Source organism: Chelon labrosus, assembly GCF_963514085.1.
Source record: "Chelon labrosus genome assembly, chromosome: 14".
Lineage (NCBI taxonomy): Eukaryota > Metazoa > Chordata > Actinopteri > Mugiliformes > Mugilidae > Chelon > Chelon labrosus.
The window spans coordinates 2,469,837-2,482,130 of record NC_140347.1 but is presented as its reverse complement, the minus strand read 5'-3'; the positions used below and the strand labels follow the sequence as shown (position 1 = coordinate 2,482,130).

The 12,294-nt window shown below is 40.8% G+C and overlaps 1 protein-coding gene across 2 annotated transcripts in view; it reads left to right on the top strand.

Annotated features, from left to right (window-relative positions):
- vta1 (vesicle (multivesicular body) trafficking 1) overlaps positions 1–12,294 on the top strand; it is a 48,893-nt gene that overhangs the window by 32,811 nt on the left and 3,788 nt on the right. Inside the window, exons 6-7 of one of the 2 annotated variants that reach the window (XM_084560707.1) lie at positions 4,642–4,899; positions 7,883–7,957. In XM_084560707.1, coding sequence (XP_084416833.1) covers positions 4,642–4,899; positions 7,883–7,957 — 333 coding nt within the window. Of the gene's footprint in view, positions 1–4,641; positions 4,900–7,879; positions 7,958–12,294 lie in introns of both variants that reach the window. The other variant, XM_084560706.1, reaches the window with a different exon arrangement.

Here is a 12,294-nt window from a genome sequence, read left to right as displayed (position 1 = left end):
TCACCCTAACGTCTAGATCTCTGTCCAGATGGCAGCTGCAGGGCTTCTGAAAGAGCACAACTATGCTGAGCTCAGAAACTGTTGTTAAACGTGCCCTTTGGCGAGACACTCATTCACTAATTGGACCAGGGGAGCTGCACAGTGTCCAGCAGCCGAACAGATGACTGCAAATCCTCCTGCTGTAAACAAGGATTCTTCAGGAAGGCAGGAAGCTGACTGTCCAACATTCACCAGCCACTCTGGGCATTGCACCAAATGAGACTTTATTATAGCACAAAGTTTTTGACTTCCAGAGCAATTAGGACCACACCAGCCAGAATTTACACCCAACACTTGGCTGCTGGTTGTTTCCCTTAAAGTTTAAACTTCAGCTACAGGTCGACTCCAGAAAGCTTTCTCTTGTGGATTTTCTTAGTCAGACTTTCAGTACAGACAGAAATAAACACGTTAGACAAAATCAACAAGTCTTATTCATATGTTTGTGTCTGTATGTTGCCACTAAACGTATTTTCCTGTGTGTGAGCATTTGAAAGCGTGGTTGTATGCGCCGTGCCGTCCCTCAACCTTCAGACTGGATTTCATTCATGGCACATGCCATCTTTGATAATTAATAGTAGTGGGGGATAAAAGTTCCTTTTCTGAATCTATTGCCATTCACAGCAAAATCATTATCACTAATTAGGTAGTAGTTATTAAAAAGAGAAAACGCTATTGTCCCCTTAATTGATGTGATCGGATATGGCTTTGCATACTGAGACTTTGTGATGAAAAGAAAATGTTTAAAGTTTCATCTTTCATGTTTGACCTTCTTATTAATGTTCAGGTTAAAATAAAAATGATTATTGGCTGAAGAATTGATGATATTACTATAGGAAATATTTAATTAGCCAGTGAAACGTACACTCCATTTTAAAATGGATAACGGAAACAAAAGCTTTGAGGAAAGCTATAGGTTCATTAAATTGTTAACGTTTACATCTTTTTCCATCATTTCTGACAATAACAACATTATACTCACCAAGCTGAGATTTCCTAGATTATCTAGATGAATTTGCTTGAAGTGTGAAAATACAAGATTTAAGTTTTTTAAATGTGAATGTGACTCTGTAGTAGCTCTTCCTAGCTTCCTAGCCTCCAAGCTAATAGAAGCTCTTTCTAGCCTTCCAGCTAATAGTAGCTGAAACACAGTGAGGAAAAAAACTGAGTACAATCATTTTACTATCATATAATCTCTTAGTGGTACAGTATGTGTAGTTTAATGTAAATATAATGCTTTAGAAACATTTCAGCACTGTTGTCATGTCTGCGCCCAGAAGTGTCTACAGAGAACTGAAAGCTGAAAAAGAATGGGTACGCTCACTTAAACGTTGTTTATACAGAGAAAGTGAACAACTCGTTGAAAGACAAAATATTCTAGCCCGAGGGTCGGATCATAACGCAGTAATGACAGAGGCCGGGCTTTAATGCGGTGTCAAATACAGCGTGTGTCTGCAAATCCAGCCCATCTCTTAATCTGTCCAAACATCTTTGGCTGTCAGGAGATGTTTTCTTTGTGTTAGGTGTGGTTGCTGAGAGAGGCAAAGTCTCCAGCGTGAGGCTCATGTTCGGGAGATGGAAACACTGTTGCTCGTGAGGTTTTCTCTGAAGCCTCTCTCTGTCCTTTGTCGTGAACCACTGCTGTGTTGCTTTGTTTTAGGGACTACTTTCTTCTTCTTTACGTCTTTCGCTCAACAGTTTACTCACAAAATAAGTTCTTCATTACGTTTTTAGAGATGTCACGCCTGCAGTACCTTACTGAACACATACAGCTTAGGATAAAACTCCTCTAAAGGAAATATAGCATAAAGAAACATGCTGCAAACACAGGAAATACAAAATGTTTAACAAATACTGCAAACCTCCCAGGATGGTAGGACGATATATTGCTGTGAAGGGCTATTGGGTTATAGTTACAGTTATAGCTGCACCCAATATATCAGATACCTTACAGCTTTGTGCTGGTGCAACCCTACTTATAATCAATCCACTTTTAGATATGGGGATGTTGCTAAACCTGAATACATCCGAAGTGGAAAGAATGAAAAGGAAATTAAAATGTTTTGTAGTAACTTTGGCAAAGTTGACATCTGACTTTGTAGAAATACTTGTTTGTAACGGCATATAAAACCTATACGTATGGTAGTAACTGGTACTTAATGAGGTCAACAACTGAAACAGAGTTGAGGACAGTGAAATCATAGAAGTTCTTATACACACCACAGTAATAGTTGCTAAACTAAATTAAGGGTTCTCCAATCATTATCGGCCGATATCCCACCTAAGTAGTTTGATCTGCCACCTCTATAGCAGCCAATCAGAAATGTCGACTTGTCATAATCGCTATCGACCAACTTCCAGGGAGGTGATTGGCTGTAAAAATGCTAATCAGAGCAGCAGTATTAAAAATACAGCAGGCTTTGCTAAAGTCCTGCACTCAGTTAAAAAGCTGAGAAATCTCCACGACCCATTTCTCATCTAAAACCCATTTCTGATTTTAATACCTATGAATGTGATTTACACGCTCTCCCCGGCAAAACGGTTTAATCGTCTTCTCATGAATTCTAATCGTTTTTACTCAAACTCATTCAGGATGCCCCGTCACCTCATGTGCTTGTGGTGAAGAAACAAGTTTTGGTGAGTGATTGAGACCAAATGACGCCTTAAGGTTTTAAGCCTCTCCGTTCACCAGCAATCTGTTGAAATGCCTCTGTAGCAGCCACATTTAATTTCTGCAGCTCACTACCTCATTTTTTAAGCATTAACACCTCTGTACAAGTTAATAGAAAGAAACCGGATGAGGAAAGTAGGAAATTGCAATGAATTATTCTGAGCTAATGCGATTATGTGGGTACGTGTACTATTTGGTATTTCAGGTTTGGTTTCGGATGTTAAAATTAGAGTTGATTTGATTTTCAGTTTAAAAGGCAAAAGCTAAAAAAATTAAATAAATAAATTTACCTTTGGTCCATTAATCTATGAAAAAAAAGAAACCAGAAAGAAAAATAAAGGAGATAGTGTACGCTATTTGATTCATAGAAAAGCCAAAGTTTTTGTAGGTGATGCAGAAGAAGAAGAAGTAGTTTCCATCAGTCAGTGACTTGAAATGTTTTCTGTTGGTCTAAACGGAGCATGGACATGACTCTGGAACAATATTCAGATGGAATCTTAGACTTTCTGACTCAAGGTATCTGGTCGTCTGAATTTATCTGTGAATCTGGAGAAGAACCAGGTTCATTTAGAGCTGAACACAATGATCCATGGACCAGAGAGACCCGGACCAGAGACACCTGGACCAGAGAGACCCGGAACCAGTGGTCACCACAGACACTGTTTCCTGCTTCATTCAAGAAATCACCTTAGGAGAAACTACTTTAAGTCTGATATTTTTCTTTTTCGTTTTAGACTACATACTAAAAAACATTTTTAGTTTTTTTGTTGTTTTTGGATTTAAAAATGAAAATCAGATATCTGTTGTTTTTCTAGCTTTCATTACTAAATCTATCTTATCTGTCGTGTATTTTGATCTTTGAACATCACTCCCATAGTTCAGTATGTGTTTGACCACCGGTTAGACTACCGGCCTTCCTCACTTCCTGTTTTCCTTGGTTTTACTCTAGAAACCTGTAGTTTCACAATAGATTAATTTCCTGGTTTTGTTCAGTTTAATTATTTCTTTGGAATTTTCTTTGGCGTCACACATAATCACAACAAGTGCCAAGTGATAAGCTTGGCAAACTAAAACTTTCAGTTTGATGGGTCCCAGCTGGAAAATATCTGTCCACAATTACAGTACAGTGGAAGTGAACAAAGGTTGGAGGCACTCTTTAACGCATGTGATGCCATCTTCTCTCAGAGATTGCACTAATTTGAAGCCATGTTTATGCTAACATAACATACTTTTCAAAAACCTGTTGAGAGATCAGTCAGTCATTTTAGAAGTGGAAAGTTTTATACAGCCTGAACATCCCTCACCCACAAAATGTTTAGTAGAGGAAAGTTGGTCTGGAGTCTCTCCGTTGAGAACTGATTATTCTCCTGCAATCAGATCGTGTGGGGGCGGGGCTTTAGGTGGTGATGGACAGAAGATAATGGTTGATGAGCTCAACATTTCCACTTTCTTAAGTGACTTTTCTTTTTTCATCCTCTGATTGCAAAAATGATTTTGCTATTAAAATGTCCATAGGCAGGATGGAGAATATCAGCATTATATCATCTGCATAGGCACTGGTTCCAAGCAGCATTTGAGAAAAGTAGTGACAGATAGATATAGCCACAAATACAGTATGTTGGGATGGAATGAATGATCCAGACAATCACCACCACCATGGTCTTGTGTGGGATGGTTCTGTCACTACTTACTGATATGATTTCGCTGAGAAAATCTTAGATATCAAAGTAACTCTGATATTGGAAATTAATGTGACATTGAATAAACTATATTCTATACAATGTTACTAACATTTTTCATTGATTTTCTACTCCCCAAACATTCAGTGAGCTGCCTTGAATTGTCTCTTTTTAATGTCATGCCCAGTCAGTAAAGTACGTTAGGATCCAGTCTAAACAAAGCTCTTGTCTTTTCTCCCTCTCGCTGTCCAATAGGTGAGTTTGGAGCCGAAGGTTTCTCAGGGATGGGCGCCTCGTACGGGGGCTCCTTCAGGGGAGGTCCTCCTTCACAATTTAATGAAGACCAGGACCAGAGTTTGGGACCAGGTCCGGGTCCCACACCAGGTATTGGCTTTACTCCCGGTCCGGGATCGGGGCCTTCAGGTCCCCCAAATACCAACTACAACAACATCCACATCCCACCAGGCGCCCACGCACCGGCCAACACTCCAGCTGAGATGCCACCACCTACAGGTATGACACAGTGTTTTCATACGTCAGCATGCGTGGTTCAGGTAAATGACTGTAAAGTTAGAATGGAGAATTGCCATTAACTTAAATACAGATGCCCTCGATGCCGAGAGGATTAAGTGTTGACAGAGTCCCCCTGTGAGTCATGACTTGGGGAGATGATCCATATTTTGGAACAAGCTGTAAAGTCTCTCACACGTTAAGTTCTTTATTTATGAGCGGATATATGCAAACTACTGTAATTCCCATGTGACACATCAACATTTAACCCAAAGTATCACTGTTCTGAGCTGCCAGCATAACATCAGACTGAATAAACCTCAAGAACAACTAGTTGACAACATTCAGACTGAATAATCAGACCAGATGGTACAAACTGGCCTTAGTTTTTTTGAGTCGGGTCAAATAAACCAGGCCCAAGTCTAGCTGGGCCTACATTCATGGGTGAAAAATCTGTGGAAATCCCACGGGAAAAAAAGTTTATCTGTGATATCCCAAACCGGATGTAGTTCACACCAAAGGATCTTAATAATCACGGGTGGATGGATATTTCCAGTCACCCATTGTTCTCTGACTGACAAGCGCCTAAACTTAAGCTCACCATTTTCTGCTGCCAGCCGCTCTTATCATGCGTCGTGTAATTCCTTATTCTGACTAATTTCCCTTGATAACACAGAGTACGTGACGGCCTTACAATTTACTGGCAGGGCCTTCAATAACACTCCTCCCTGAGAGACTCCCTCACACTCTCTTCAACAAATGCTGTGTGTGTGTGTGTGTGTGTGTGTGTGTGTGTGTTTACGGTTGCGTAAATGTTTGCAGATGTCCTCTTGAGGACATAAAGATGAGGACAGTGCTCCAAAGTGAGGACAGCGGTGCATCGTATCAGATTTGGCATCAGTGGAGTTTTTGTAAAGTTCAGCTCGTGTTCAGAAAAGGTTGATGTGACGATAATAAAAAAAAAAAAGTGTGTATAAGGAGGCTTAATTGTACCCCTGTGGCAAATTGTGTGAAGACGAAAGGTTATGTAGCAGCAGATTTAAAGGTGCAGATCCCTCCTGGTGAGTCTGTGGACCAGTTTGTGAGAGGAGGCATTGTTATTTGCATTGTTTGTTGTTTCCCATCTCGAGGGTCGGAGCACAATACAGAATGTGGTCACAAACAGAACACAAGTCAATTAGGCTGATTATAGATTAGACAAACACAAAGAGCTGGCACAGATCGTACACACACTTTCCAACAAACAAAACCTATTGTGTTGATCTGGCCTTTAATCACACGTCTCGGCAGCGAGGAAGAAGTGTTGTGAATAAAAGGAGTGACGGGAGGTTGACCTTGGTCACTGTCCAGTCACATAACGGCCTCGTTCAGACCTCATCCAGCCTGGTCAGTCTGATCTCACCTGTCCATCTGTGTGTTCACACCTGGTGTCACAAATCTGACACAATCTGTTCTCCGCTGGTGGACATCATCTGTCTCACCAGCAGCAGAGAGAGACGTATTTGATTAGTATTTATTAACGACAGAAACAGTGTGGCTAAGAAAAAGACTCTAGAGACCAAGACAATAGCAATGAAAACCATCATGTCCTTCATGGTGGCTAATAGATCATTTATGTAATAATATAAAAATATATGACATTTTCCAGAAATTGATCCTAGAATGATTTATAGACAAAGCTAACTCAGTTTGATGTCATGTGAGATGATAATAAAAAGTTTATACTTATTATATAAAATTATAAAGTTATAAAATGACCATTAAAAAAAATGCATTTGTGAACGTTGATGTGACCTGGTTTTCATCTGATGTACCTGTACTGACTGTTTTAAAGATAATGTGGATTATCTCTCAACAACAGTCAAGGTCTGAGATGTACTAGACTGTAAAGGAACCACTGACTGCAGACCTCTCATCAGCTTTAAGTCCCTGTGTCTCCACCTGGTCTTAATATAAATGTGTCTCCACATGCGTCCCCAGCCAGCTCTTGAGATCTGATCTCAGTCTGTGTGTCTGTAAATCAGCAGCGCCATCATGTGGTCAGTAGAATATTGTAGCAGCTGCTGTCTCTAATGGATCTCTACCTACGCTGGATCAGAAACATCAACAGCTGCTTGTTGACTTGGAGACATGATCCAGATGTTGGAACAAGATGGAAAGACTCTCACATGATAAGATCTGATTTATTTTAGAGATGAAGCTCAGATTAGACCTGAACCCTGGGAGCTTCCATAATGTCACAGTAATGCTGTTAATGTCGTGATGATACCTGACTCTTGTTCTGGTAGGGGTTGAGTGTGGCTATGACAGGCCAATTAACTGTTTTTGACTTTCAATACTAATAATGTACCAAATTAGATTTTGTCCAAATATCTTATTATTTTCATTTTCTGTTTCTGGAAACAAGTGGGCATCTTTCAGCAGCTCATTTGTAATCCATGTGTTCACGTATAGCTTTGGCCTTGCTACGTCTGAAACGAGTGCTGAATATTCAGTCAATAAAAACAAACAAAAGACAGACCACGCTCAATCAAGAGATGTCAGTAAATAATATAAAATACAAAAAACAGGTGTAAGCACATAATAGGTAGTAAAATGATGGCCATGTTCCTCCTCCTGCTTCACAGATGTTAACAAATACTCATGTCAGTTTTAAGTATCGGCGTTTCTTCACGTTCACTGCTTTTTACGCTTCAGAGATAAAACTTATTCTGGAAGAAAAAAAAAAGAGATTGAGAAAGTGACAGTCTTAGTGAAGTTTTGGATCAAAAATAACACTCTTTAGGATGGAGGGACATGATTGGTCACAATGTCAGGACATGAAAGGAGAGGGTGTCAGTATCCAGTGTTTTGTGGACCCCTCCATCCACTTCAAGTCAGGATTCCTTGAAAGCCGGTTTCTTTCTTTGACCATTTAAAGACATGTTGAAATGATTAATTATAGTTGTTGTATAATTTATTTGTTCTTTTTCTTGTCGACCAGCAGAACCTGTGAAACCAGTGCCTACGCCTCGATCAGTGCCCACCGTTGACCCCTCACTCCTCAACGCCCAGCAGCAGGGTAAGCTCACACTCATCACACTTCAGATAACTTACTCACGCAGCTTCTGTTCCTCTTTTTGATTCCTCAAAAACCACCTCGGTCAGACGAGTCAAGCGGCAAGGTTTTTAACACACACCTCCAGTTCTCTGATCTCTGCATCAGATTCCTGCCAGGTATTGATTTTGAGTTTAAAAGAATTGATTCCTGGAGCTCTCCGTGATCAGGTGGGAGCCGTCTTCCCGAATGTCCTTTAAACCCAGCTTTAAAGACGTTCTTTTTCTGCTGCTTTGCTTGATTTAGCATCGTAGGATGCTGGGAAACCTGCGTACACACCCTCACTAATATTAACTCTGCAAAGAAGACAACACCTGGGACAAACGCTTTAATGGAAAACTATTTTTCAGTTTTTAAGAAGGTCGAGGAGCCTCAGGGGTTCTTTCATTCATCTGCTAATTAGACTGGGTTCCTGTCAGACAAAACTTTTTATATGAGAAAAGATTAAGTTAAAGTCCAGGATGGGAAGCACACAGAGACACAACAAAGGAAAAATAAAGACTGGAGGTGAGCAGTATAGAGGGAGTGGAAATAAAAAAAAAAGTGAGCATGAAAAGAAAAAAGTATATGAAGGAGTCCTTTCTTCACTAAAGATGAATCCCACATTGGACCTTTTATAGGACGTTTTACCTTGGAGGAATGTAGGACGTTTACAGTGTGTTGGTGTGTGTTTTTGTGTGGACAACTGTCCAAGGAGAATGGAGGACTCAGAGTGGAGCAGTGAAAACTACGACTAAAGAGTTCTGGGTTGAAATGAACCAGCCCTTTGGTTTTCCTCAAGTTATTTCTGTGCCTCAGCTCGGCCTGTTTCTATGAGTAGACGTTTTCATTCACACTAAACACATCACACACATGTCTAAGATTTAATGATGTGGTTTATTAACTAATCACTACCGGATTTATTCGATTCAGTCCACTATAGGTTCATGTAGAGACGTTTGGTTTTTGAAAGGGTTTCTCTTAGTCATGAAAGGGATTTTCTCCAAACTACTGTCGTCATTGGATCCAGAGGTTTGTGGTGTCTCTAGTTTCTCGTCTTTCATGTGTCTTTGTTTTCGTCCAGCTCTCCTCTGTCCTCAGACTTTTTAAATCCCATCATCTTTGAGGCCAGACGATGCTCAGAGTTGGAGCTTCCGTCGTGTTCTGGACCTCGAGGATTATATGAATTGAAAGTCTGATCTGTTTAAATGAAGATCGATTTGAATCAGAATGAAAACCTTTTTAAACATAGCCCTACCACTGACTGATGTCTGGATCTCTCTCATACGTCCACTAATCTCATCTTGCAGCATTGCTAATGAGCAGATGTTGTGTATTTTCAAACAAATTAAATTCAAGAATGTCATGATTCCATATTGGACCTTTTAAATCAGAACAGTGTTCGGAAATGACTCGCCATTAAACCACTGCAGAAGAAGACGAAACAAGACGAGATAACTGACATTGACTGGTTAAAGGACAAAGATGTGACGTATCTGTTGGTGTAGAGAAAACTGATTCTCATGTGTTTGTCATTTCAGTGAATATTGAAGTCATTTACTTCACGTTGGGCTTTTATCGATACAGCAACAGCTTCTAATATTGAGATATTTTCTTTAACCAGTTTTTCATGAACTGCAAACTGAGCACACACCCTGAAACCAGTGGAGGCAAAAGGGGACGAATTAAATCGGATAGCAGGCGGCAATGATTTTAATTATTGTGTGTTGTGCTTTGGTGATTTAAGAATAAGAAAGACCTTTATTTGTCCCGCAGTGGGGGAATTGCAGGGGGAGATTTAGCTGCAAAAGCATAAAGTAAGAATCAGCTTTTGGGTAAAAAATAAAACACGGCATCAGGAGCTTGACGTCCTGAAGAATTTATTTCTCACACCACTAATTCAAAAGACTCTTTGAGATTTTTTGTTGGTAATCTAATAATTGATTTTGTATTGTAGATGAAGGCAGCCTGAGACAAACGTAAGGAAGAAGGATGGTAGAAAAAGGACTCCGCTCTTTTCCTCTGAACAGCAGACGATGTAGAATAACGGTAGACGGTGGCGATCCTGTCTGATCTGTTCTTTATCTAACGTGTCGTTATGACCACAACACCGCCATTTCACCGCTGTCTAGACTGTCATTAGCTGCTGGAGGTTAGCCACAGAGAGAACCAGAGTGGAAGGAGTGGTGGAGAGGCAGAATACGAAGCATTTCCCTTCTTTAACGGCCTCCTCTTTTTACATACATTATGATATATTACATTACTGGGCTAGAAGTCTGGCCACTAAGTTTTTATCCTTCGATTTCTCTGTTTTTTTATGTAACTTGTCTTGCCATAACACCATAACACTTAACTTTCCTCTTTGGGATCAATAACGTCTTATGTTACAACAAAGGGAGGTGGTCGCTGAAATAGTTTCGTTGATTCAACTTGTTTCCCAGCATCTTCTTCGCAGTCGGACGTCCAGACAGCTGTGAATATTTTGATGTTTCATTTATATCAAACTTCGCATGACACCAGTTTGTTCTATTTGACTGAAAAGACAAGACTGTTCATGGACGGTAATCAGGGAGGGGTTTCTTTTGACCACAGTCGTGTTCATCATTGTATGAATTTAATCCCATACAGGATTCTTCTCTGGACTTAAGTCGCCTAAACTGAAACAAACTTTCAGCTTTGTGATTATGATGACCACGCTCTCTGCTTTAAGTGACTTTGAGACATCTTATAGATAAAAGTAGGATCCAAAAAAGTCATAAATACCCTGATCTATAAGGACAGTGATTGTTAGTTGTAGCCGTCAAGGCTAGCGTGACTGATTTCTCCAGTTTTTAATCCAGAACAGCTGATTCATGGGGTACGTCCCTGTCTGTAAAACAACACTTATGTTTTCTCATCCCCAGAAGAAATCTGCTGATAGATGGACTCATTACCAAAGCCGACTGTCAACTCAGTTGCTGTATCCCCTTCGTTGTTTGGGAAACGACAGTTCAGATCATTTCTTCTTCCTAACACCTCTCTGAACGTCCTCCAGAGCTCCCTCCTTGTCCACTGCTGTGGTTTCTCTCTGCCAACTCTCTCTCTCTCTCTCTCTCTCTCTCTCTTCATTTTTCCACTACTTTCCCTTCCCATCGTTGGGAGCATGCCGTCAGCATATTTGCACGTCCTTCCTCAGCTTTTTAGAAGAAGAGAAATCGGCCAAGGGATTAGAGGCTTATGGGGCCACGTTATTCAATCATCCTTTTCCCGTTCTTCTCCAGGACACTTTTAAGAGCCGTCCGAGCGTTGCTAAGGCAAGAGAGACATTATCTGTAGCTGTGTTTCTTCAGTCAGAGCGGCGTCCGGGGGCCTTGAGGGGTCCTTTATGGGGTCCCACCATGTTAACATTAAAGGAGCAATTTGATGTCATTATTATTTCATGTGCTGCACATTAACTCTGTCAGAGAAGATTTATTCCTTCTGTTGCTAACGTGCAGCTTGCTGTAGTTAAGTCCAGCAGTGAGCTCACTGTTCCACCAGCGAACGAGTCACAAGTGATAATAGGGTTTTATCCACAGGTAAAGTTACAGTCCTGTCCCTGCACAGCTCAGTTTTCAAGATCAGATGGTAACTGGGGTCGTTGGTACTTCGTCCTGTCTAGCTATGTAACACCGCTGGCTGTTTCTGCCCAGGGCTTTAAAGAAAATGAAAGCCATGTCCGCGGAGAGGAAAATGAGGCCCCGTTCAGACCTCGCATCAACATCCCATCACAAATGTCTAGCTCTAAGTCCAGCTGTGAACACACCCAGGACATGTCCAGGGCGCCTTTCTAGTGATTTGTCTCAGCAGTGACCTGATTCCTCTGAGGATGGAAGCTTCCAAGGTTCAGTCTGAGCTTTGTCTCTAAAATGACTAACGCCCAGCCTGTATCAGTTGATTGGTCAGTTCAACTTGGTACCGTCTACTTCACATTGTTTGCTTATCATTCATGGTCCCTTGTTGACACATCGCTGCTCTCTTCCTGATGTGGACGCCACCTAGAGCGGAAACCTTGTCTTGTCATTTGACATAAAAAGTAATTCTCCATGTCTTTGTTTTTGAGGACAGTTGTTTCACTAGTGGACGTTCCTAGTCTTTTTCTCACCTTGGTAACCCTCTTATAGACAAGAAAAGACAATACCGTCAATACCACACCGTTCCATCTGGGTTCACCCAGCGCGTCAAGCTGTTATCATCATAGTGGATTTGGTGACGCCGCAGTTTCCTAGCATTGATGTTCTCAACACTTAAAGCTAGTGTTAGCTCTCCAACGCCAAATATTTTGCCTGTAGGCAACTTCCCAA